The sequence below is a fragment of the Hyperolius riggenbachi genome, chromosome 6 (assembly GCF_040937935.1).
Source record: "Hyperolius riggenbachi isolate aHypRig1 chromosome 6, aHypRig1.pri, whole genome shotgun sequence".
Lineage (NCBI taxonomy): Eukaryota > Metazoa > Chordata > Amphibia > Anura > Hyperoliidae > Hyperolius > Hyperolius riggenbachi.
Window position 1 is genome coordinate 26,925,843 of NC_090651.1, and position 26,810 is coordinate 26,952,652.

Sequence of the window (26,810 nt, forward strand, 5' to 3'; positions counted from 1 at the left end):
AAGAGCGTGGTGATGAAACCTATCAATATGGTTGGGCCTTCATAAATTGTGGCTAGACTCGGAGCTAATCAGGAAAAAAATGCAAAAAAATACACATACCAATGCCTAAAAATACACCTACCTAATTGTGTTCTAGGTGATTGTTCAGAGATCTCTAGCAGCGAAGAACCTCTCCCATGCTAAGGGTGGCTCCATACTTGGTGGTTATCTAAAGATTCTTCCCACGTTTCTTGTGGTTTTTCCAGGAATGATCAGCAGAGCTCTGTATCCAGGTGAGATTGTTTCTAGATTCTCAACATCAACTAACGGACTTTGTATTAGCCCAAAAAACACATTTTTTATGAGCTTTTACGTTCTTTCCTGTGGTGGACAACGGTTCAAGGTACTGTATTTTTCGCACTATAAGACACTCCTGACCATAAGACTCACTTAGGGTTAGAGAACAAAAACCAAGGGAGAAAATATATACTGAACCTGGTGCATTCATGGTGGAGGGGCATCTTGTGGATTATGCCCCCTTTGTACCCCAATGCCCCCTTGTGCCTCTTATGTCAGCCTGTGTCCTCCTCTGTCCCCCTTGTGTCCTCCTGTGTCCTCCATGTGTCTGCCTCTGTCCTCCTTGTGTCCCCCTCTGCATGGGCACAGTACAGGGAGTCTCCGACATTGCGGCAGGTTGGATGTTCGTATTGGCAGGCGTTCACAAGTCAGGAACTCTCTGCAATTGGACTTTAAGATGCAGTGACTTTTTCCCCCACTTTTTTGGGGGGAGAAGTATTATAGTCAAAAAATACATTAATCCTTCTTGTTGTTCTACTAGTGTCCATGAGATTGATTCACTAAAGGGTCCCCTTTGTCAATGCTGGATGAACAATACACTATATATGGACTGTATTGTTCATCCTGCCTTGACAAAGAGGACGTGTAAGGGCCCCAAAACAATTGTTGGATTCCACTGTGCTTATGCAATAAAGGATCCGAAAGTCAAACTTGGCTTGCGGGCTGTAACGATATCCTCTTTGATTCTGCTGTTCGCCTCTGAAATCATATAGTCCTGCACCCAGCAGAGCACAACCATCCATACACCATTCCATTGACTGTCTCCATGTTGACGGGACCCGTTGGGCAATGAGGGGGCTTATTGAAGTACTTGCCCATGCGCATTTGTGGAGCATGTGAGCGACCTTGGAGAGAAAATTGCGTCTAAATTTTACATTTAATGGATCCTCTTGTAACATTGCTATAATTACCTGCCTGTTTTTTTCTTTCTGCAACTCACTCCCTGAGCCCCGTGTCTGTCACCTTCCGACATGTAGCCTCACCTCCTTGCAGAAAAGTGCCATGGCACTTTCTCTATCTGAGATAAAGCAGCACAGCATTTCTCTGCTTTTTTCCACGTGCTTTGCGTTGCTTTATGTGCTTGTTACAGTGCAACACACCGCTCCAGCGTCGAACTAGCCTGAAAGCAAAGGAAAGACTCTTCTAACCAGAATTGTATTGATTTTTAGATGAGATCGGTTGTGTTGACCCAGAAGAATGCTTCTATTACTGCGGGGTTAATGTGAGCTGCTCCAACTTTGCCTATCCCAAGCTGGTAATTGCACTCATGCCTGTTGGTGAGATGTCAATTTATCTTTCTGTTTATGACGTAACTCCCAGCTGTCACTCTTTTGCAGGGACAGTCCCTCTTTGGGAACCTCTGTCCCTCTTTCTTCCTTCTTTGTCCCTCTTTCAGGACTGATATGTAGATCTATGTAAATATATGTATTTTATCTTCTGAAAAATGTGTTTCATTTACTCTAAACTTTATACCCCCATCCTTTAAATTGATATATTTGTTATATTCAAATGTTAATATGACGGTAAATGAACCAGGATAGAAAGGACCAGTGTGGTTTGAATTATAAAACAACATATTTTTCTTTTAAAATATAGTATGCATGACTAGGGGTGTGCTGGGGGCGTGGTTAGGGGGCGTGACATGGGGTGTGGCTTAACTGTGCGGTATGTTTATGGTCTCAGGGCAGCCAGGAAGCAGGTCTTATAAAGTTAAACCTTATCTATGTGGTATGTTGTAGTCGATGAATCCAGTGAGGGTCTCTCTGCAGGTGAACTCCAGAAACAGAAAGTGAAAAAAAACTATCAAACAGGAAGACCAGGAGCGACAATATAGTGTAGTTTTTAAAACCACCAGGATAAAGAGCAATAAGAATGCTATATACGAGGTGGGTTGCGAGAGGCAACCATAATAGAAAGACTGTGGAGAAATCCGTCTCCATGTGGATAGATCTGGGTTCTTCTCCTCGAAATGGGCAAACAAAACAAAGAAAACCAACCCTGGATAAAATCACAGGTGAAGGACCCCTAGCTAGGGGTTAGATCATACATGTCCAACTCCGGCCCTCAGGCCAAATCTGGCCCTCAAAGCCATTCAGTTTGGCCCTCAAGTGGTTTCTTCCCTTTGCATTGTGTGTGGCCCACTCTAGACCCCCAGGGAAGCTATATTGGAGGTGAAGACCTAGAACAACAGGGAAGCCATTTGGGGGTAGAGGGAAAGCACTAAACGATAGGAAAGTGTATAGGGGGAGGATAGGGGCTTCTAGACACCAGGGAACTGTATAGGGGAGCTATTAGACACCAGGGACCTTTATAAGGGAGGAAGGTGGCCAGTAGATATTGAGGTTGGCCCGCGACTAGGTACCCGGGGTACAATTTCAGCCCTCTTTGTATTTGACACCACCGGATTAGATAATACAATGGATGGGAGGGAGGTGCCCAGGGTGTATATGGCTCTTGGAAGCGGTTTGAAACAATAAATGGTTTTACCTCGGGTGAGGAATGGACTATAAAAGATGCAATAGAATCCAGTTATAGTAGACTCCAAGATACCGGAACAAGTAGTTAACTATATCAGAAATTGCCATACTCAAGCACATATAGTATACTATAGTATTTTATCTTAATTTAGTCAATAAACAGGAGTCAATTTTTCTTTTCAAAGCTTCAGCAAGTGAGCACAGGCAGCTTTTAAGCTAAATCAAAATTCACAGTGCTCCATGTGCAGAGATTTGCCTGCAATAATGATGTAAACATAGGCCTCACCACCAGTTAATGCAGATACAGTACTGAGGGTGTGCTATTCTGTCCACGCATGTCAGTGCATTGCAGCCATGCACAAGCAAGTCACAGATGACAGGCAATTCCATCAGTGATCAGGCAGCAGCTTATACAGGAAGCATAGGTCTCACTGGCTGGTGTTTTGAGGTAGTCCTCGCAGGCCCAGAGTAGTGTGTAGATAGCGAGTAGGCCACAAGTGGCTGCTAGGCCCGCCCACCGACCATAGCTCATGGGTCTGACTGATAAATGACGCATGTCCCCACCCACTTTCCACTATAGCTAGATACGTAATTCCACAGCGACCAAGAAAAAAACAGGTTTACTATAACAAGTTTTATTATATCAGAGTTTATTACACCAGGCATTACTCCCATATACTTATAATGCAGATTGGCCGGGATCTGAACATTTAGTTTACTATATCCAGAGGTTTACTATAGCAGAGTTTACTTTGACGAGATTCAGAGGTGTAGCTAGTGATTATGGGGCCCCGTAGCAGAATTTTGATGGGACCATCAGACCTAGGCACCCTTGATCAATGCCACCTGCCCCTACCCTACGGACAAGGCCAGATTTACCATGAGGCACTGTAGGCACGTGCCTACAGGCGCCTGATGATGGAGGGGTGGCTCACTTTTCTCCCCTAGCGCCTCCCTTATTCCCTATGGGGAGTCCCGAGTAGAGCGTAAATGAATTTAGTCATCCGGCTCTCGGCATTCCACTGATAAGATCTTCCTTCAGTTGGTGCACCACTAGCTACTTAATACTGAGGGTACCTCTGGCTACCTAATGCTAAGGGATACCTGTAGCTACCTATGATGGGTAAGGGAGAAGTGACCTCTGGGCCAGCCAGCACACTTGTGGTGGGGGTTTGTGGGTTCCTGGAGAGTGAAGTTTAGGCTGCCAGGACATCTGTGACTATAGGCTCCTGTGATGTAAATCCGGGCCTGCCTACGGATAGGAGTTAACTGGACAATGTGCACTCCTATGCAACGTACACTAAAAAATTGTCTACGAGCACCGAGGTTAAGTCAAAGGGCTGAGAAATACTGGAAAATTAATAGTTGACACATCAATTACCGCTTGGGCCCCCTATACTCCAGGGCCCCCAAGCAATTGCTATAGCTATTGTTCTGACCCTGACAAGATTCTACTGTGTTTATTCAAGACAAATGATGCGGTTTACGGACCTTATTGCTAACATCTTAAGGCCCATACACACGGGGCACAACTGTCGCCACAAACATGTGGCAAGCGCATGTCTGAGCGACAGTTGCCCCGTGTGTATGATGCGCGAGCAACGAACTGTCGCTGGACAGTAAAGTTGCCGTGCAATTGAAAAGTTCAATTGCCGGCAACTTCTGTCTCCGCAACTGTCGCTAGTCCGCCATGCATACTGCGTGTGTATGCGGACTAGCGACAGGAGACAAAGGCAAGTGAATGGAGCATCCGGCCGGGGGATGCTCCCTTCACAGACAGCTTCTGCCTTTCTGGCGAGACGTGTGGATAGCTGTTGCCGCCAGGGAGCTGTCGCTCCCTGGTCTCTTGTCTGCTGGCAACAGCAGACAAGAGTAGCCCGTGTGTATGAACATTTAGTGCCAGACACCACAGGACACCTTCAGTGGTTTTGCTTGGTCCATACCTAGATGGCTTAGAGCGGTTGTGTTGGTAGAGGGGGACCTATACAATATCAGGCAAGTGGTTGTAATGTTTTAACTGCACAGCTACAGTCAAGAAAATATGTCCCCCGGTTAATTCATAATATAGGAGCCTGAGAAATAGCTATGGCATTATTCTCGATTTCTTGGTACCGTATATATTTTGTTTGCAGACATATTGGCTATCAGAAAAAGATGTTGGTTCGCACCCTTGTGAATAACGGTAGAGTGTGCTGGGGTCAAAAAAGATTTATACTGTGTGTAGAAAAAAGAGGCCCCTCAAAAAGCACCACTCCAGCTACAATATTAACAATTACAAAAAGTCTTTATTAAGCATAATCAGTCACAAAATCAGGAATACAACCTGACAATAAGCTTAAAAACCATGATAAAATGTCCCATAAAATATCTCCATGCTGATAAATATTGCTTGCTGTAATAGTATATAGAGAAAATCTATCTTGCGACAATAAAACATGGATAAAGAGACAGGACAGCAGCTTCTCAATAGAAGCTGCTGCCTGTGAGAACCCGGGTTCAGTATTGCAGTACTATAGCTTTAAGAGGCAATTGAAATGCACAACACCATGGAAAAAATGATTAAATAAGTGAAACATAACACTTAGTGAATATCACCAATAAAAATTGGTTATTGAACAAGTGAAAAACAGGTCCAAGACGCGGACAAAGTGCTGAAATAGTGCAAATATCAAGATAAATAAACACAATCTTACAAAAACTATAACATTGTATGTGCAAATAAGCTCCTAATGGAATCTGACAGTGCAGCAGCCCACAAATGTGTACACAGAGAAAGTGCAATAGGGCAATACTTAGCCAAGTAGAGATTGAGATGCAAGCGTGCAGCAGGAGAGACGGAGGATCCCCTCGAAGCTACCCCACTAGTTACGCGGGCGCAACCCCGCTTTGTCAAGGAGAGGAGGAACCGTGTGTTCACGCCGCGGACCGGCGTTTAAATGGGTCTCGGAAGGTGTGCGCGTCATCCGTGACGTCACCGGAAGTGCAGTCGCGGACAGGAAGAAGGAAGAACCAGTCTGGTCAGACTGGATGCCTCGCTGGAGCGCAAGGAAGGTAATAGTATACTCTGCCACCAAGAAGGAAGTAGAAGATAAACAGTACCACAATAGAAGGGATAAACTATGATTACATGAATAAAAGGCCTATTATTTTATATGATACGGACAACAATAAGAGTTATATACATATATGCCACAAACATTGTAATAAAAACCTATTGGAAAACTCGCTTATTTTTGCCTTGCAGTGGCTGTTAAAGGGGAACACCCACCCATCACGCACACTGTTCAAAAGCTCATATTTAGGAGCATGTGCAGCAGAATCTGCCTGTTGCAAATCAGTTCTGGATATAAAGTCCAAATGACAATCCACCTCCGACACCTGCCCTGAAAATGCAAGGTATTCCATTTGGAAGGTTCATCACGTCCCAAAAAGTCCATCCAAAGTATACTAGTGTCCCATACAGGTTCATAGTCATTCCTTGCAAGGGGCTAGGCGCAGAGGCAGAAGTAGTGTCCAAGTCCGTCAGGCTCGCTGCACATTGCTCCATTTTGGATTTCTTGATCAGAGTCAAATCCATCAAAATCTCCATTCAACAGTGATAATAGCCTCTACATACAAAAGAAAGAGACAATTATAAGATACATAAATGCACTAGTGCAAGTCATCATTAAAACAGAACATCGGAAACTGTCACAGATCAGTGCATTCCGAGAGATTCCGAGAGAGAGGCTACCCTAGAAAAATCATATCCAGGGCCTACGAAAGAGCAAAAGCATCAGAACGACTGGCACTGTTACATACCAAGAAACAAATGACCATGCCAATGGTAAGACTTAGTACTACCTTCAATAATCAGTGGAAGGACATTTATAAAATTTTGAATAGAACTTGGCCCATCTTATGCTCAGATACAGATATTGCAAAACATATCAGCCCACACCCCTCTATAACAGCAAGAAGATGCCCCACCCTGAAGGATAAACTTTGTTCTAGCCATTACAGATCTTCAGGAAATCAACGTACATTGGGGAGACTCAGGGGAAGCCACCCTTGTGGTAACTGCAACATATGTGAGTACATGCGCCCCTGTACGGAAATACAGGACAGCAAGAGGCAAAATGCCTATAAAATCTGGAAATACATCAACTGTAAAAGTAAAGGAGTGGTATACGCTATCACATGTCCCTGCAATAAAATCTATGTAGGTCAAACAAAAAACATGTTAAAAACAAGGATACAAAAACATTTCTCCAATATTAGGTTGGCTAGAAGAGATTTGGAGGAGGGGGCTAGTCTCACTTCAGTGGCAGCACACTACTATTATGTTCATGGTGGATCCTATGCAGGAACAAGAATTTGTGGGCTTGAACAAATTAATATGGGCATAAGGGGCGGGGATATATCCAGAAACCTTCTCAAACGAGAGGCTAGATGGATATACCAATTGAATTCAATGTCCCCATCTGGTATTAATGAGGAAATCGATTGGTCTGGTTTCTTGGGCTGATTAGGCTAATGCACTGATCTGTGACAGTTTCCGATGTTCTGTTTTAATGATGACTTGCACTAGTGCATTTATGTATCTTATAATTGTCTCTTTCTTTTGTATGTAGAGGCTATTATCACTGTTGAATGGAGATTTTGATGGATTTGACTCTGATCAAGAAATCCAAAATGGAGCAATGTGCAGCGAGCCTGACGGACTTGGACACTACTTCTGCCTCTGCGCCTAGCCCCTTGCAAGGAATGACTATGAACCTGTATGGGACACTAGTATACTTTGGATGGACTTTTTGGGACGTGATGAACCTTCCAAATGGAATACCTTGCATTTTCAGGGCAGGTGTCGGAGGTGGATTGTCATTTGGACTTTATATCCAGAACTGATTTGCAACAGGCAGATTCTGCTGCACATGCTCCTAAATATGAGCTTTTGAACAGTGTGCGTGATGGGTGGGTGTTCCCCTTTAACAGCCACTGCAAGGCAAAAATAAGCGAGTTTTCCAATAGGTTTTTATTACAATGTTTGTGGCATATATGTATATAACTCTTATTGTTGTCCGTATCATATAAAATAATAGGCCTTTTATTCATGTAATCATAGTTTATCCCTTCTATTGTGGTACTGTTTATCTTCTACTTCCTTCTTGGTGGCAGAGTATACTATTACCTTCCTTGCGCTCCAGCGAGGCATCCAGTCTGACCAGACTGGTTCTTCCTTCTTCCTGTCCGCGACTGCACTTCCGGTGACGTCACGGATGACGCGCACACCTTCCGAGACCCATTTAAACGCCGGTCCGCGGCGTGAACACACGGTTCCTCCTCTCCTTGACAAAGCGGGGTTGCGCCCGCGTAACTAGTGGGGTAGCTTCGAGGGGATCCTCCGTCTCTCCTGCTGCACGCTTGCATCTCAATCTCTACTTGGCTAAGTATTGCCCTATTGCACTTTCTCTGTGTACACATTTGTGGGCTGCTGCACTGTCAGATTCCATTAGGAGCTTATTTGCACATACAATGTTATAGTTTTTGTAAGATTGTGTTTATTTATCTTGATATTTGCACTATTTCAGCACTTTGTCCGCGTCTTGGACCTGTTTTTCACTTGTTCAATAACCAATTTTTATTGGTGATATTCACTAAGTGTTATGTTTCACTTATTTAATCATTTTTTCCATGGTGTTGTGCATTTCAATTGCCTCTTAAAGCTATAGTACTGCAATACTGAACCCGGGTTCTCACAGGCAGCAGCTTCTATTGAGAAGCTGCTGTCCTGTCTCTTTATCCATGTTTTATTGTCGCAAGATAGATTTTCTCTATATACTATTACAGCAAGCAATATTTATCAGCATGGAGATATTTTATGGGACATTTTATCATGGTTTTTAAGCTTATTGTCAGGTTGTATTCCTGATTTTGTGACTGATTATGCTCAATAAAGACTTTTTGTAATTGTTAATATTGTAGCTGGAGTGGTGCTTTTTGAGGGGCCTCTTTTTTCTACACACAATATTGGCTATCATTCATAAAGCATTTCCGCATGCGGAAATGCTGAAAACAGCCGACTTTGCCGAACACATAGCAAGATCTTCATTCATAAAGGCTCTTTCCGCATGAAAAGCTGACATTACCGAGCAGAGCGATAAATCACCGCCTTGTGCGGTGACTATCGTAACAAATGTAACAAAATGTTAATTCATAAAGATTTACGCAAGCGGTGTGAGGACAGGAAATACCGCGCCCTTGGATGTGGCGATAACCATGTTAAGTGAATGGAGACACAGACCTCCCAGGCAGCTGCAGTAGAGCGGAACACGGAGAAATGTATCAACTCGGCAGCTTCCTGTGCTTCTGCAAGCCAACCGCCAGCCTAGTTCGGGGAATCTCCGCACTGCTATCGCAACTGTGCACTTTTTTATGAATGAGCACACAGTAGTGTAAAATACCGGCAGCAGTGATTTCCCGCACTGATTTGTATTACCGACCACACTTTTATGAATGATAGCCGTTTTAGGGTTTTTTTGTTTTTCCATAAGGCACTGTAGGCACGTGCCTGCAGGCACCTTATGTGGGAGAGGCAGCCCCTCCTCCTCAGATCACTGACCTCAGGCAGTTACACCCTAATCCACTTCTCATGTCACTAAGGATGAAATGAGACAGCGATTAGAGTGATTCTAAGGACAGTTAGTGATATAAGATAGGCATTAGAGTTCAGAATTTTTTTATTTGGGGGCGTGGCCTGTGCTCATGGCATTTAGGGCACCAGAACCCCTGCGCCTATGGGCCTCTGAGTTGTAAATCCAGCCCTGATCATGACTGTCTAATAAAATAACAAAGATACAATAACATTCAATATACAAAAAACAAAAGTGCTGCTCTGTAGAAAACGTTCATTGAAATCAAAATCACATTTTTTTTCATGGGAAATGATTTTAATTTGTGGTTATGTTTTTTGAAAGTTGTGTATTTATAGACTGGTGACTTGTAATGTGCTTGTATTCTAGGGCTTAAAGGCTTAATGATAGCGGTAGTAATGGCCGCCCTGATGAGTTCGCTCACGTCTATCTTCAATAGTGCTAGCACTATCTTCACGATGGACATCTGGTTACGCATACGAAGGAATGCCAAAGAGCAGGAACTCATGATTGTGAGCAGGTGCGGTATCTGTGTAGGCTGAGCTTTGTACGCACAACGTTGCGGTTTATGGCAGCGCCCAAATTACCAGGCACCACGAGCAAGGCCAGATTTATACTTTTAGCTCCCATAGGCTAATTTTCTTGTTGCTCCCCATATATGTGCAGCAGCCCCTTCCCCTTCCATGCGCAGCCTCCTCTTCCATGTATAAGAACCCCTTTCTTTTATGTACAACAAGGCAGCAGCAGCCCTCTCCCATGTGTTGTACCCCATTTGCAACCTGTTTATCACTTTGTACCTTTCTCTTCCATGTTTAGCCACACCTCTTTCAGGTCTATTCATCCCCTGAGCTGCAGCTGCCCAAGGCCAATGCCTTTGTGCGAGGCAAATTACTCACGAGAGGAATTTGCCTAGAGAGGAGCAACAGTCATTTAAAACTGCAAATTTTATAAGCATTATGACAATGCATTTCATGGCATACGCCACTCCCTCAGGTTTGTGCCTAATGTGTGTGATTAACTGCTTGCCGACCGCTCCACGCCAATTGGCATGGACGCGGCGGCAGCCCCAGGACCGCTGAACTCCAATTGGTATGAATTCCTGGGGCGGGGCTTTGCAGGAGATTGTGCGCGCCCATCTCTGCTTGAATGTCAGAGCTCCACTTAGTCTTCAGTCTCCCAGCACCGATCGTTGATAGGAGACTGTTAGGTGGCGAGAGCACCATCTATTTACACTGGACATCGCTGCGATCTGTCCCCCTGGGAGGCACAAGAGCAATTGGCTGTCATAGGCTGAGGCAGTGATTGGCTGGCAGGGGAAGGGAGGGCTGTTAATAAAATAAAATAATAGTGAAACTTCTTTAAAGAATACCACAACTAAAATGTGACATAATGAGATAGACATGTGTATGTACAGTGCCTAGCACACAAATAACTAGGCTGTGTTCCTTTTTTTTCTTTCTCTCTCTGAAAGAGGTAAATATCAGGTATGTAAGTGGCTGACTCAGTCCTGACTCAGACAGGAAGTGACTACAGTGTGACCCTCACTGATAAGAAATTCCTCTTTTTATCTCTTTCCTGCTCTCAGAAGCCATTTTCTGCTAGGAAAGTATTTTATAGGTGGAATTTCTTATCAGTGAGGGTCACACTGTAGTCACTTCCTGTCTGAGTCAGGACTGAGTCAGCCACTTACATACTTGATATTTAACTCTTTCAGGCACAGAAAGAAAAAAAAGAACACAGCACAGGTATTTGTGTGCTAGGCACTGTACATACACATGTCTATCTCAACATGTCACATGTCAGTTGTGGTATCCTTTAAAAAACAACAGGTGTGCTTTAAAAGCCAACTTTCACATGTACAGAGCATCCTTTGTTGGTGGTTGAGGTTGTCTTCTATGTTCACTAAAGTAATGTGACCTCTCTTGTGCTTACAGTCTAGTAATACAATATTTTCTCTTTGGCAGAGTTTTTATTGTCGTACTGGTGGCCACAAGCATTCTATGGATTCCAATTATTGAGGCAGCCAATAGCGGGGTGCTTTTTGATTACATACAGTCAGTCACCAGCTACCTCTCGCCACCAGTCACCGCCATATTTATCTTGGCCATTTTTGTCAATAGGGTCAACGAATCGGTAAGTGCTTCCACCAGAATTAATAAAAAAAAGTATTGAATAGTACAGTGGTCCTCAAACTAAGGCCTGCAAGCCAAATGCGGCCCACCAAGGCTTTATCATTGCCCCCCCCCAGACAAAATGTATAACTTATAGATGCGGCCCACTGTACCTGTAAATATCGGCTGTTCGCATATAGATCAGCAGTACTGGCATCGCCAATCCACATACTGTAGAGGCCAGCGAGCAGTCATTTGCTGTCTTCCTGCAGTTATGTGGTCATCTGGGTATGCTTCACTGTCTGGTGCTCAAAGACGTCCTTTGAGCGCCGCATGACTGAATGGCTGCTGCTGGGAGTTCTCCTCCAGGCATGATTGGGGGGAATCAATACCTAGATTCAATGTAATGTTTTTCTAACATCAGTTTATGTATGGAGCGGCCCCCAGGCAGTCTGAAGTATGTTGACCCGGCCCTTGACTGAAAAAGTTTGAGGACCTCTGGAACAGAAGCTAGTCATAAAAGTTTCCACATTTTACAGCTCATTACTTTGTTTACTGGAGGTTTTTATCTGAGGACTAGTGCTCTGCGCTGAACTTTAGTATAGTGCCCATCCACCCCACCATTGCTACATCCCTCTCTCTCCATGGCATTATACAGTTTTCTAGGTTTCAGGAAATGGGCAGTTGTCTTGGTAACCACAATCTTCTCTCCTCAGCACCCGTGGATAGTTACTCAGCAAGCTTTTCTGCCATTAGCTTGGGTAGTGGAGCACTGAGGCAGCAGTCCAGAAAGTCAGAACTTCTGTGCAGCTGTGGAAAACCCTATGATGGTAGGACAGCAATGAAAAGTTCAGCAGGTCATCATTTCTCTGTGTGGTGGCTAAAAAAAAAATCAGTCACAGAAGTATGCAAATATGGGTCATACTTTAGTCTAAACATTTTTCTAGCCCTTAAACCCACAACAGTAAAATGGCCATTTTTAGGCATAGGTCAACTAGACAGTCGCCTTGAGCACCACCTGGTTGAATGGGCACCAAAAAAAGTGCCAAGCTCTCTACTTTTTTGTAGAATTATTTTACTGATTACCTGCTGATTATGTCATAGAAATATAATCTATGTACTAGTAACATATGGGGGGTAAGGCCCGTTTCACATTAGCTTTTTTTTGCGTATCGGAACTAGAGATGGCCGAACCTCCGATTTTCGGTTCTGACTGTATTACAATGTGCACCTGTCACACACACAGGTAGCAGTGGCACACACAGTAGGAATTAGCAAGGCTGTATATGCAACACAAGTGTCAGTGGGACACACAGAAAAAAAATAGATCACAAGAACAAGATTAGCTCTCAAAAGAGCTGTTGAGGGGTGCTTTTTAAGCAATAAGAATCAGCCAGGAGCAAGCTAACAAGCCTACAAGAGCCTAACTAAGCTTTCCCTATGAGAGACTGAGAGTCTGCAGCAGCTATCCCTTCACTAACTACTGCAGGCACACGAGTGAGTGAAAAGCCTGACGTTGCCTGCCTTTTATAAGGGGGGTGGGGCTCCAGGAGGGAGTGTAGCCTAATTGGCTACAATGTGCCTGCTGACTCTGATGTAGAGGGTCAAAGTTGAGTATCATGATGCACTATGGGGGCGAACTGAACTTCCGGAAAGGTTTCCGGTTCTCCGCGATCCACGGAAGTTCGCCGGGAACCGTTCGCCGGCGAACCATTTGGGCCATCTCTAATCGGAACCGGAACGTATACTGTACAAAAGAAACGGATGTGAATGGATCCTATGTAAACCTATTTATCCATTCACATGCGTCCGTTGGTACGGATACGTTCCGTACGTTCCGGTCCACGGATCTAAAAAATGCTGCAGGCCCTAATTTTCCAGACCGTTCTGGCCAGCCGGATCCGGACAAAAATACTGCAGCATTGGGGGCAATGGGAAACGGAACATTTCTTCACACTAGTGAAGAAATGGACCGTTCCACGGGGGATTGGGGCATGTACCGACGAAAATCTAACTACGGGAGGGTGAGGGGAGGGTGCAGCAGCCGGGCGGGTGGGTGAGGGAGGGTTTATACATACTTAATTTTCAGTAGTAGCCGGCGGTAGAGGCTTCCGTCTTCTTTCGCGTCATCACATGACGCACTGTGTAGTCACAGCGGAAGAGGAGGAAGCCTCTACCGCCGGCTACTACTAAAATTAGGTATGTATTTGCTGAGTGAAAACAGATCTGATCAATTATTGATCAAATCCGTTTTCACTATGTGAACCGGGCTACGGACTGAGCCATCCGGATCCAGTGAAGCGGAGACCGGATCCGCTCACCGGATCCTTTTGGCTCAAAACGCTGATGTGAACCGGGACTAACAAAGTGATGTCTTGTATGGAGCACCAAAATGACTTGAAACGCCTTGAATAAGAATATGGAAGTCCAGAAAAGTTAGTTCTTCACAAACAATTACTCATATTGTAAGTTTATTATCACTTTAAGTTTGAGAGTTGTGGCTCTATAAAATCTTGGCACATATCTAAGCTTCTCAGAATAAATAATGATTTACCCTAAGAAGTCCTCAATTATGTCAATGGTTGATATTCTTTCATACCTTTAGGGAGCCTTCTGGGGCCTGGTCATTGGCCTAGTGGTGGGTTTTATCCGAATGGTCATGGACTTTGTATATCAAGCACCAAGCTGTGGGCAGGAGGACACCCGTCCATCTGTGCTGAAGAATGTCCACTACCTGTATTTTGCAATCCTTCTCTTTGGACTGACCTGTATTATTTGCATTGTGATCAGTCTGTGTACTCCGTCCATGACTGATGAGGAGGTGAGTGTTTCGTGGGCTTCAACTAGCGCCATAAATGAGGCAACATGTGTATAAAGGGTCCTTCATTACATTGAAAACTGAATTCAGCTGCAAGTTATTTTCAAGGAGTGATGAGGACGAATGTCACATAATTGTCATTTCACATCATAATTCGCAATTATGATGCTAATTTTTTGAAAAAAAATGGTAATGAACTTTGTTTATAACCATAATCACAAACCGTAATGTCACAATTGCGTATAATTTTGCGTAATTTTGTGCCAACTTTAGCAGTTAACAGCAAAGCATGCCATTGTTATGAGAATTGCTATGGATTGTTAAAGGGTGCAGTCTACAAACCCCCATGGACCACACCGCAAGTGTGCAGGCTGGCCCAGCTGTCACCTCTTCATTTCTTCCCTTGCCCATCATAGGTAGCTACAGGTGCCCCTTAGTATTAGGTAGCCAGAGGTACCAGGGGCGTAACAATAGACCCTGCAAGGGATGCAGCCGCAGGGGGGCCCAGAAGCCACATGGGGGCCTGTCCTGAGAGACTGACAACTAAGGGCAAGGAGAGAAAAAACTTTCTGCTCTCTGCACAATTGTTCTAATGACTGCATCTGCTCAGCAACTGATAACGAATCCTACAAAGTTTTGTAGACAAAGATTTGTTGACAGTCCCTATTCAGTGTGCAGTGGGAGAGTGCCCCATCCAAAGTTTTGCAGGGGGGGGCAGTGATTTCTAGTTACGCCACTGAGATGTACCCTCAATATTAAGTAGCTAGAGGTGCCCCCAAGTATTAGATAGCTAGAGGCACCTCAGTATTAAGTAGCTAGAAGTGCCCCGACTAAAGGGAGATCTGGTCAGTGGAATGCCGGGAGTTGGGTGAGGAGGGAGGGAGGCGCTCGGGGAGGGGAGTGAGCTGCCTTTCCATCACCAGGCGCCTGTAAGCACGTGTCTACAGTGCCTTATGGTAAATCCAGCCCTGCAAATCACTGTTTTTATCTTATCTTGCTGTAGCAGTTTTTATAATGCATTCAGATTTCTTTCATTTACTTAGCTTGGTCGCTTAACTTGGTGGACACGTCACGATGCTGAGCCTAGTTCCCATCTGAAAGAACTTGAAGAGCCTCCAGACAATTCCATTGCCCTCCCAGTCGAGAAACAGCCAGGTAATCTCCCGCAGCTTCCTTCCTTCCTTCCTTGAGTTATAATTAAGACCGGATTTATCCTTTTTTGTGCCCATAGGTGGAGACTCTTGGGGCTCCCCTTCCAAGTGCAGCAGCTGCCCCTCTTCCATGTACTGCAGCCCCTCTTTCATGCACAGCTCTCTTGGGCATCAGCTTCCCTTTTCATGTGTTGCTCCCCATTTTCAGCCTTCTCTTTCACATGTAGCAACCCCTCTTTCATTTTCAGGTGCCTCATTTGGCTGCAGCCGCCCAAGGCCTGGGCGTTTGTGGTCTTTTCAAAAATCCTGCCCTGGTTATAACATCCTCAGGGGTGAGAAGGTCAATGTGATGGTAATAAATCCAAGTTGATGCAAATCGTATGCAAACTGTATACAGCTGCAATCATTTAGCATAAAAATTGCGGGGTTTTGCAGGGGATCGCACGTGCTGATGCGTCATCAGTCTACCAGCAGTGATCGCCGCTAGGAGACTGTTAGACACCAACCAACCACCATCTATTTACATTGTACAAGGCTGCGATCTATGGCAGTGCTGTGCTGGGAACAGCCGTGTCACTCGGCTGTCCCCTGGAGAGGCATAGAGAGCCATCGGCTCTCATAGGCTGATGCCAACTCTCCTGTGTCCTGATCACCCCTCCCAGCTGCGCGCTAGGCTTCGAATCTCAAATTAAATATAAAAAAAACCACCAAATTTGCGCCAAAACAGCAGAACAAGAACAACAAAATCAGAAAGCCCATCATGCTTTGCACAGCATCAGGGGAAAAATGCCCAGGCAGATTTCTTTGATAGGGCGGAGCTTAGCTTCTGTGCAGCTAAAAATAAGGCTTGGGTAAGAAAAACAAAGTTCTGTTGCTGTGAATCTGTTAAAGAAAACCCAAACCTTTTCAGTGCTGCTCAGTAGATTTTTAGTATGGAGGTTCACTTTAACTGCTTCATAGGCTTGGGATCCATCTTACAAGGGTCAAAAAACATCATATTCTTCACACATATAACAAGTGTAGCCACAAAAACACCTGATCTGAAGGTGGACTCCTTTATTGGAGGGAGTGAAGTAGTAGTTGGGGCCCCCTTATAGAGAACCCGAGGTGTGTTTGAAGAATGTTATCTACATACAGAGGCTGGATCTGCCTATACAGCCCAGCCTCTGTTGCTATTCCAAACCCCCCTAATGTCCCCCTGCACTCTGCAATCAGACATAAATCACAGTCGCGCGCTGTGCGGGCTGTGTTTACATCTGTAGTGTCAGTCTCGGCTGCTCCCCTGCCTCCTGCAGAGCTCCGATCCCTGCCCCCCTCCCTTCCCTCTATTTAGCGGGGAGGGAAGGGAAGCAGGCGGGGACCGGAGTTCTGCAGGAGGTGGGGAGAGCAGCAGACTGACACTATAGAGAAAAACACAGCCTGCTGCAACACGCTGTGTGTTGACAGCAAGGCTGTGATTTATGAGGTATTGCAGAGTGCAGGGGGACCTTAGTGGGGTTTGGGATAGCAACACAGGCTGGGCTGTATAGGCAGATCCAGCCTCTGTATGCAGATAACATTCTTCAAACCACCTCGGGTTCTCTTTATAGCTCTGGTCCCCCATGCAGTCTCAGGGACTGCCCCCTGTTTTTACGCCTCTGAATGCGTACATTCAAAGAGGGCCCATAGTAATTTGGACCCCCGGTGGAAAGATGCTAGTAGACTATCGGAAAAGTTACCAAAATCGTACTAATGGTTAGTGGCCAATTCCGATAGTAAAATATTAGTAAAATATATTACTATCACCTAACCTATTCCTCTTCCCACGCTAACCCTCCTTCTATTGATGGTACATACAGTCATACAAATGTATACAGAGTAATGTAGTAAAGTGGAGTAACCAAATATTGCCAAAACCAAACCAAATCCAAAAGTTCCATTTCTTTTTTCCCAGATGGTGGATTTAAACCACAAGATGAACAGTCGAATGACAGCTCGTCCATCATGGAGGAGAAAGTCATGAGCGACCGTAAGTAAAGACCAGAACTATTAATGCCTATTAACTGTAATTAGTGCCAGTTCCTGGATCACTTGCCTGAGTTCTGGACCATGTGGTGAAAGGTAACAAGTGCTTTTGAATTTTTATTGCCATCCAATTCCCATCTGTGAGAATTTCACTTTCTTCCTGTGCAGACAGGAAGTTGAGAAATTGCTCCAAGAGAGGCGGAGACAGCAATAAATAAAACACTATTTTTGTGGAATGGGAGAAAAACAAAACAAAATCTTCCATCGTGGTCCAAAGGAAAGTCTTTGCAATGGAGGCAAGAACAGCAATAAAAACAGAAGTCCAACTCTTTTCCACACTATTCAAAACCAAATGTGAAAAAAAAATTGGAATTGTACTTAAAATACAGTTTTTGGCCACACAATTGAAAGTGTACCTGTAGGGAAAAGAATGCCCCAAATGTGTACTCACCTCAATAGTACTACCCCATTCTCCTCCATCGGCCCGGCCCAGCTCTGTCCTCTGCAGAACAGTTGAGAAGCCCTTGTTGATGCATAAGCAGTAGCGCATACCCGATCCGGCTTGGCTTTTTCCAACAAAGCCCAAGCGTGTCTGTACTGCTGCGCAGGCGCAGCACGGGGAGCTTTGTGAGAACACAGCTCTGGAATGCCGAGGTGGAGGGAGAAGGGGGAAGCCTCTGGAGTTGTGCTCTGTCCCGGGCCTAGGGAGATGCGCTCTGTCCTGGGTCTAGAGAGAGGTGCCCTGTCCTGGGCCTAAAGAGAGGCGATCTGTCCTGGGCCTAGAGAGAGGTGCTCTGTCCTGGGCCTAGAGAGAGGTGCCCTGTCCTGGGCCTAGAGAGAGGTGCCCTGTCCTGGGCCTAGAGAGAGGTGCTCTGTCCTGGGCCTAGAGAGAGGTGCCCTGTCCTGGGCCTAGAGAGAGGTGCCCTGTCCTGGGCCTAGAGAGAGGTGCCCTGTCCTGGGCCTAGAGAGAGGTGCCCTGTCCTGGGCCTAGAGAGAGGTGCCCTGTCCTGGGCCTAGAGAGAGGTGCCCTGTCCTGGGCCTAGAGAGAGGTGCCCTGTCCTGGGCCTAGAGAGAGGTGCCCTGTCCTGGGCCTAGAGAGAGGTGCCCTGTCCTGGGCCTAGAGAGAGGTGCCCTGTCCTGGGCCTAGAGAGAGGCGCTCTGTTCTGGGCCTAGAGAGAGGCGCTCTGTCCTGGGCCTAGAGAGAGGCGCTCTGTCCTGGGCCTAGAGAGAGGCGCTCTGTCCTGGGCCTAGAGAGAGGCGCTCTGTCCTGGGCCTAGAGAGAGGCGCTCTGTCCTGGGCCTAGAGAGAGGCGCTCTGTCCTGGTCCTAGAGAGAGGTGCTCTGTCCTGGGCCTAGAGAGAGGCGATCTGTCCTGGGCCTAGAGAGAGGTGCTCTGCCCCGGGCCTAGGGAGAGGCGCTCTGTCCTGGGCCTAGGGAGAGGCGCTCTGTCCTGGGCCTAGGGAGATGTGCTCTGTCCTGGGCCTAGGGAGATGTGCTCTGTCCCCGGCCTAGGGAGATGTGCTCTGTCCCCGGCCTAGGGAGATGTGCTCTGTCCCGGGCCTAGGGAGATGTGCTCTGTCCCCGGCCTAGGGAGAGGCGCTCAGTCCCGGGCCTAGGGAGAGGCGCTCTGTCCTGGTCCTAGAGAGATGCTCGCTGTCTCGGGCCTAGGGAGAGGTGCTCTGTCCTGGGCCTAGGGAGAGGCACCCTGTTCTGGGCCTAGGGAGATGCTCGCTGTCCCAAGCCTAGGGGGAGGTGCTCTGTCCTGGGCCTAGGGGGAGGTGCTCTGTCCCGGGCCTAGGGAGAAGCACTTTGTTCTGGGCCTAGAGAAAGGCGCTCTGTCCTGGGCCTAGAGAGAGGCGCTCTGTCCTGGGCCTAGAGAGAGGTGCTCTGTCCTGGGCCTAGAGAGAGGTGCTCTGTCCTGGGCCTAGAGAGAGGTGCTCTGTCTTGGGCCTAGAGAGAGGTGATCTGTCCTGGACCTAGGTAGGTGTGCTCTGTCCTGGGCCTAGGGAGAGGTGCTCTGTCCTGGGCCTAGGGAGATGCGCATTGTCCCGGACCTAGGGAGATGCGCATTGTCCCGGGCCTAGGGAGAGGTGCACTGTCCCCGGCCTAGAGAGAGGTGTTCTGTCCCAGGCCTAGGGAGAGGAGCCCTGTCCTGGGCCTAGGGAGATGCTCGCTGTCCCAAGCCTAGGGAGAGGTGCTCTGTCCTGGGCCTAGGGGGAGGTGTTCTGTCCTGGGCCTAGGGAGAAGCACTTTGTTCTGGGCCTAGAGAAAGGCGCTCTGTTCTGGGCCTAGAGAAAGGCGCTCTGTCCTGGGCCTAGAGAGAGGCGCTCTGTCCTGGGCCTAGAGAGAGGCGCTCTGTCCTGGGCCTAGAGAGAGGCGCTCTGTTCTGGGCCTAGAGAGAGGCGCTCTGTTCTGGGCCTAGAGAGAGGCGCTCTGTCCTGGGCCTAGAGAGAGGCGCTCTGTCCTGGGCTTAGAGAGAGGAGCTCTGTCCTGGGCCTAGAGAGATGCGCTCTGTCCTGGGCCTAGAGAAAGGCGCTCTGTCCTGGGCCTAGAGAGAGGCGCTCTGTCCTGGGCCTAGAGAGAGGTGCTCTGTCCTGGGCCTAGAGAGAGGTGCCCTGTCCTGGGCCTAGAGAGAGGTGCCCTGTCCTGGGCCTAGAGAGAGGTGCTCTGTCCTGGGCCTAGAGAGAGGTGCCCTGTCCTGGGCCTAGAGAGAGGTGCCCTGTCCTGGGCCTAGAGAGAGGTGCCCTGTCCTGGGCCTAGAGAGAGGTGCCCTGTCCTGGGCCTAGAGAGAGGTGCCCTGTCCTGGGCCTAGAGAGAGGTGCCCTGTCCTGGGCCTAGAGAGAGGTGCCCTGTCCTGGGCCTAGAGAGAGGTGCCCTGTCCTGGGCCTAGAGAGAGGTGCCCTGTCCTGGGCCTAGAGAGAGGTGCCCTGTCCTGGGCCTAGAGAGAGGCGCTCTGTTCTGGGCCTAGAGAGAGGCGCTCTGTCCTGGGCCTAGAGAGAGGCGCTCTGTCCTGGGCCTAGAGAGAGGCGCTCTGTCCTGGGCCTAGAGAGAGGCGCTCTGTCCTGGGCCTAGAGAGAGGCGCTCTGTCCTGGGCCTAGAGAGAGGCGCTCTGTCCTGGTCCTAGAGAGAGGTGCTCTGTCCTGGGCCTAGAGAGAGGCGATCTGTCCTGGGCCTAGAGAGAGGCGCTCTGTCCTGGGCCTAGAGAGAGGTGCTCTGTCCTGGGCCTAGAGAGATGCGCTCTGTCCTGGGCCTAGAGAAAGGCGCTCTGTCCTGGGCCTAGAGAGAGGCGCTCTGTCCTGGGCCTAGAGAGAGGCGCTCTGTCCTGGGCCTAGAGAGAGGCGCTCTGTCCTGGGCCTAGAGAGAGGTGCCCTGTCCTGGGCCTAGAGAGAGGTGCTCTGTCCTGGGCCTAGAGAGATGCGCTCTGTCCTGGGCCTAGAGAAAGGCGCTCTGTCCTGGGCCTAGAGAGAGGCGCTCTGTCCTGGGCCTAGAGAGAGGCGCTCTGTCCTGGGCCTAGAGAGAGGTGCCCTGTCCTGGGCCTAGAGAGAGGTGCCCTGTCCTGGGCCTAGAGAGAGGTGCCCTGTCCTGGGCCTAGAGAGAGGTGCCCTGTCCTGGGCCTAGAGAGAGGTGCCCTGTCCTGGGCCTAGAGAGAGGCGCTCTGTTCTGGGCCTAGAGAGAGGCGCTCTGTCCTGGGCCTAGAGAGAGGCGCTCTGTCCTGGGCCTAGAGAGAGGCGCTCTGTCCTGGGCCTAGAGAGAGGCGCTCTGTCCTGGGCCTAGAGAGAGGCGCTCTGTCCTGGGCCTAGAGAGAGGCGCTCTGTCCTGGTCCTAGAGAGAGGTGCTCTGTCCTGGGCCTAGAGAGAGGCGATCTGTCCTGGGCCTAGAGAGAGGCGCTCTGTCCTGGGCCTAGAGAGAGGCGATCTGTCCTGGGCCTAGAGAGAGGTGCTCTGCCCCGGGCCTAGGGAGAGGCGCTCTGTCCTGGGCCTAGGGAGAGGCGCTCTGTCCTGGGCCTAGGGAGATGTGCTCTGTCCTGGGCCTAGGGAGATGTGCTCTGTCCCCGGCCTAGGGAGATGTGCTGTGTCCCCGGCCTAGGGAGATGTGCTCTGTCCCGGGCCTAGGGAGATGTGCTCTGTCCCCGGCCTAGGGAGAGGCGCTCAGTCCCGGGCCTAGGGAGAGGCGCTCTGTCCTGGTCCTAGAGAGATGCTCGCTGTCTCGGGCCTAGGGAGAGGTGCTCTGTTCTGGGCCTAGGGAGAGGCACCCTGTTCTGGGCCTAGGGAGATGCTCGCTGTCCCAAGCCTAGGGGGAGGTGCTCTGTCCTGGGCCTAGGGGGAGGTGCTCTGTCCCGGGCCTAGGGAGAAGCACTTTGTTCTGGGCCTAGAGAAAGGCGCTCTGTCCTGGGCCTAGAGAGAGGCGCTCTGTCCTGGGCCTAGAGAGAGGTGCTCTGTCCTGGGCCTAGAGAGAGGTGCTCTGTCCTGGGCCTAGAGAGAGGTGCTCTGTCTTGGGCCTAGAGAGAGGTGATCTGTCCTGGACCTAGGTAGGAGTGCTCTGTCCTGGGCCTAGGGAGAGGTGCTCTGTCCTGGGCCTAGGGAGATGCGCATTGTCCCGGACCTAGGGAGATGCGCATTGTCCCGGGCCTAGGGAGAGGTGCACTGTCCCAGGCCTAGGGAGAGGAGCCCTGTCCTGGGCCTAGGGAGATGCTCGCTGTCCCAAGCCTAGGGAGAGGTGCTCTGTCCTGGGCCTAGGGGGAGGTGTTCTGTCCTGGGCCTAGGGAGAAGCACTTTGTTCTGGGCCTAGAGAAAGGCGCTCTGTTCTGGGCCTAGAGAAAGGCGCTCTGTCCTGGGCCTAGAGAGAGGCGCTCTGTCCTGGGCCTAGAGAGAGGCGCTCTGTCCTGGGCCTAGAGAGAGGCGCTCTGTTCTGGGCCTAGAGAGAGGCGCTCTGTCCTGGGCCTAGAGAGAGGCGCTCTGTCCTGGGCCTAGAGAGAGGCGCTCTGTCCTGGGCCTAGAGAGAGGTGCTCTGTCCTGGGCCTAGAGAGATGCGCTCTGTCCTGGGCCTAGAGAGAGGCGCTCTGTCCTGGGCCTAGAGAGAGGCGCTCTGTCCTGGGCCTAGAGAGAGGCGCTCTGTCCTGGGCCTAGAGAGAGGCGCTCTGTCCTGGGCCTAGAGAGAGGCGCTCTGTCCTGGGCCAAGAGAGAGGCGCTCTGTCCTGGGCCAAGAGAGAGGCGCTCTGTCCTGGGCCTAGAGAGAGGCGCTCTGTCCTGGGCCTAGAGAGAGGCGCTCTGTCCTGGGCCTAGAGAGAGGCGCTCTGTCCTGGGCCTAGAGAGAGGCGCTCTGTCCTGGGCCTAGAGAGAGGCGCTCTGTCCTGGGCCTAGAGAGAGGCGCTCTGTCCTGGGCCTAGAGAGAGGCGCTCTGTCCTGGGCCTAGAGAGAGGCGCTCTGTCCTGGGCCTAGAGAGAGGCGCTCTGTCCTGGGCCTAGAGAGAGGCGCTCTGTCCTGGGCCTAGAGAGATGCTCGCTGTCTCGGGCCTAGGGAGAGGTGCTCTGTCCTGGGCCTAGGGAGAGGCACCCTGTTCTGGGCCTAGGGAGATGCTCGCTGTCCCAAGCCTAGGGGGAGGTGCTCTGTCCTGGGCCTAGGGGGAGGTGCTCTGTCCCGGGCCTAGGGAGAAGCACTTTGTTCTGGGCCTAGAGAAAGGCGCTCTGTCCTGGGCCTAGAGAGAGGCGCTCTGTCCTGGGCCTAGAGAGAGGCGCTCTGTCCTGGGCCTAGAGAGAGGTGCTCTGTCCTGGGCCTAGAGAGAGGTGATCTGTCCTGGACCTAGGTAGGTGTGCTCTGTCCTGGGCCTAGGGAGAGGTGCTCTGTCCTGGGCCTAGGGAGATGCGCATTGTCCCGGGCCTAGGGAGATGCGCATTGTCCCGGGCCTAGAGAGAGGTGTTCTGTCCCAGGCCTAGGGAGAGGAGCCCTGTCCTGGGCCTAGGGAGATGCTCGCTGTCCCAAGCCTAGGGAGAGGTGCTCTGTCCTGGGCCTAGGGGGAGGTGTTCTGTCCTGGGCCTAGGGAGAAGCACTTTGTTCTGGGCCTAGAGAAAGGCGCTCTGTTCTGGGCTCTGTTCTGGGCCTAGAGAGAGGCGCTCTGTCCTGGGCCTAGAGAGAGGCGCTCTGTCCTGGGCCTAGAGAGAGGCGCTCTGTCCTGGGCCTAGAGAGAGGCGCTCTGTCCTGGGCCTAGAGAGAGGCGCTCTGTCCTGGGCCTAGAGAGAGGCGCTCTGTCCTGGGCCTAGAGAGAGGCGCTCTGTCCTGGGCCTAGAGAGAGGCGCTCTGTCCTGGGCCTAGAGAGAGGCGCTCTGTCCTGGGCCTAGAGAGAGGCGCTCTGTCCTGGGCCTAGAGAGAGGCGCTCTGTCCTGGGCCTAGAGAGAGGCGCTCTGTCCTGGGCCTAGAGAGAGGCGCTCTGTCCTGGGCCTAGAGAGAGGCGCTCTGTCCTGGGCCTAGAGAGAGGCGCTCTGTCCTGGGCCAAGAGAGAGGCGCTCTGTCCTGGGCCTAGAGAGAGGCGCTCTGTCCTGGGCCTAGAGAGAGGCGCTCTGTCCTGGGCCTAGAGAGAGGCGCTCTGTCCTGGGCCTAGAGAGAGGCGCTCTGTCCTGGGCCTAGAGAGAGGCGCTCTGTCCTGGGCCTAGAGAGAGGCGCTCTGTCCTGGGCCTAGAGAGAGGCGCTCTGTCCTGGGCCTAGAGAGAGGCGCTCTGTCCTGGGCCTAGAGAGAGGCGCTCTGTCCTGGGCCTAGAGAGAGGCGCTCTGTCCTGGGCCTAGAGAGAGGCGCTCTGTCCTGGGCCTAGAGAGAGGCGCTCTGTCCTGGGCCTAGAGAGAGGCGCTCTGTCCTGGGCCTAGAGAGAGACGCTCTGTCCTGGGCCTAGAGAGAGGCGCTCTGTCCTGGGCCTAGAGAGAGGCGCCCTGTCCTGGGCCTAGAGAGAGGCGCCCTGTCCTGGGCCTAGAGAGAGGCGCCCTGTCCTGGGCCTAGAGAGAGGCGCCCTGTCCTGGGCCTAGAGAGAGGCGCCCTGTCCTGGGCCTAGAGAGAGGCGCTCTGTCCTGGGCCTAGAGAGAGGCGCTCTGTCCTGGGCCTAGAGAGAGGCGCTCTGTCCTGGGCCTAGAGAGAGGCGCTCTGTCCTGGGCCTAGAGAGAGGCGCTCTGTCCTGGGCCTAGAGAGAGGCGCTCTGTCCTGGGCCTAGAGAGAGGCGCTCTGTCCTGGGCCTAGAGAGAGGCGCTCTGTCCTGGGCCTAGAGAGAGGCGCTCTGTCCTGGGCCTAGAGAGAGGCGCTCTGTCCTGGGCCTAGAGAGAGGCGCTCTGTCCTGGGCCTAGAGAGAGGCGCTCTGTCCTGGGCCTAGAGAGAGGCGCTCTGTCCTGGGCCTAGAGAGAGGCGCTCTGTCCTGGGCCTAGAGAGAGGCGCTCTGTCCTGGGCCTAGAGAGAGGCGCTCTGTCCTGGGCCTAGAGAGAGGCGCTCTGTCCTGGGCCTAGAGAGAGGCGCTCTGTCCTGGGCCTAGAGAGAGGCGCTCTGTCCTGGGCCTAGAGAGAGGCGCTCTGTCCTGGGCCTAGAGAGAGGCGCTCTGTCCTGGGCCTAGAGAGAGGCGATCTGTCCTGGGCCTAGAGAGAGGCGATCTGTCCTGGGCCTAGAGAGAGGCGATCTGTCCTGGGCCTAGAGAGAGGCGATCTGTCCTGGGCCTAGAGAGAGGCGATCTGTCCTGGGCCTAAAGAGAGGCGATCTGTCCTGGGCCTAGAGAGAGGCGCTCTGTCCTGGGCCTAGAGAGAGGCGCTCTGTCCTGGACCTAGGCAGGTGTGCTCTGTCCTGGGCCTAGGGAGAGGTGCTCTGTCCTGGGCCTAGGGAGATGCGCATTGTCCCGGGCCTAGAGAGAGGTGCTCTGTCCTGGGCTTGGATTGATGAGTTTCACTTTCTGATTGTAGCACCTTCATACCCCTGGTGGAAGACGGTATTGTTTTGGTTCTGTGGAATATCCATGCAGCCTGAAGTCAAGTTGTCCGAAGAGGAACAGCAGAAGTTACAGAAGAAACTGACTAGCATAGAAGAGGAGCCACTCTGGAGAAACATTTGCAATGTCAATGCCATAATCCTCCTTGCCATCAATGTTTTTCTATGGGGATATTTTGCTTAGTATAGTACTGGACTGAAACCCATAGTCATAATTTATCATGTCTGAACTCTGGAATACTCGTAATCATCTCACAGAGCCCTTGTTCTGCAAGGCAGATGGCAGTTACCCATAGCGACCAATTACAAGATATCTTCTAGAGCCCAAGGCCAAGGCCCATGGGTCGAATGTGGCCCTCCTTGTCATTTTATGTAGCCCTCGTGAGCTTCCAGTGTCCATAATTGTAAGCAGAAAAAGAAAGAGCGCACACTGCCTTCCTGTCTGGAAGAGCACACCGGAGACCGTGTTTCTGACTGAAACATTGTCAGTTTGAGCCAGAGTGCAGCAATAACCGACAGGACACTACTATCAAAATAAGCATGAGCACCCCCTGCTTTGATCTAAACCCTGCTCAACCACCCCATTGGCGGTCGCAAGGTAGCAGCCCCAGGACCGCGCAACGCCAACTGGCATGAACTGCTGGGGGTGTGTTTTGCTGGGGATCGTGACCGCCCCAAGCGCGCACATCCCCTCTTGAGTGTGTATCAGCGCCGATCGCCGATAGCAGACTGTTAGACGGCGAAACCGTCGTCTATTTACATTGTACAGCACTGCGATCTACGGCAGCGCTTTACTGGGGACAGCTGTGTCACTCGGCTGTCCCCTGGGGAGGCTCAGAGAGCGATTGGCTCTCCTAGGCTGATGCCTATGAACGCTGATCGCAGGGATTGGCTGATGGGGGGAGGGAGGGGGGAAAAATAATAAAAAATAAACATTTATCAAAATTAAAAAAACAAATAAATAAACAAAAAAAAATTAAACATCCCAGCAGTGATCAGAGCCCACCAAAAGAGAAGAAATCTCTGTTGGTGGGCAGAAGAAAAAAGCGGGGGGGGGGGGGGGAGTCATATGTGTGCTGAGTTGTACGGTGCTGCAGCAAGCTCTTAAAGCAGCAGAGCCCTGAATTGTAAAAAATAGCCTGGTCACTAGGGGGTGTTAGCCTATGGTCCTGAAGTGATTAAGCACGGACAATTCCAAACAAGGTAACCCCTTTCTACACTAACCAGAACTTTATTTTTTTGTGGAGTTGGTTTTGTAACAGAAAACATTATCGTTTCTTGTTGCTCGTGTTTTTATGATTGCATCAATAAAGTGAAACTTTGATCGACCTCAAT

The 26,810-nt window shown here is 50.1% G+C and overlaps 1 protein-coding gene across 1 annotated transcript in view; it reads left to right on the plus strand.

Moving 5' to 3' along the window:
• The window catches only part of LOC137522034 (sodium/glucose cotransporter 4-like), a 50,409-nt gene extending 24,750 nt beyond the window's left edge, over positions 1 to 25,659 (plus strand). Inside the window, exons 7-14 of the mRNA XM_068242054.1 lie at positions 137 to 272; positions 1,506 to 1,613; positions 9,815 to 9,965; positions 11,410 to 11,578; positions 14,162 to 14,377; positions 15,418 to 15,529; positions 17,459 to 17,533; positions 25,451 to 25,659. Coding sequence (XP_068098155.1) covers positions 137 to 272; positions 1,506 to 1,613; positions 9,815 to 9,965; positions 11,410 to 11,578; positions 14,162 to 14,377; positions 15,418 to 15,529; positions 17,459 to 17,533; positions 25,451 to 25,659 — 1,176 coding nt within the window. The remainder of the gene's footprint in view (positions 1 to 136; positions 273 to 1,505; positions 1,614 to 9,814; positions 9,966 to 11,409; positions 11,579 to 14,161; positions 14,378 to 15,417; positions 15,530 to 17,458; positions 17,534 to 25,450) is intronic.
• The last annotated feature ends 1,151 nt before the right edge of the window (positions 25,660 to 26,810 follow it).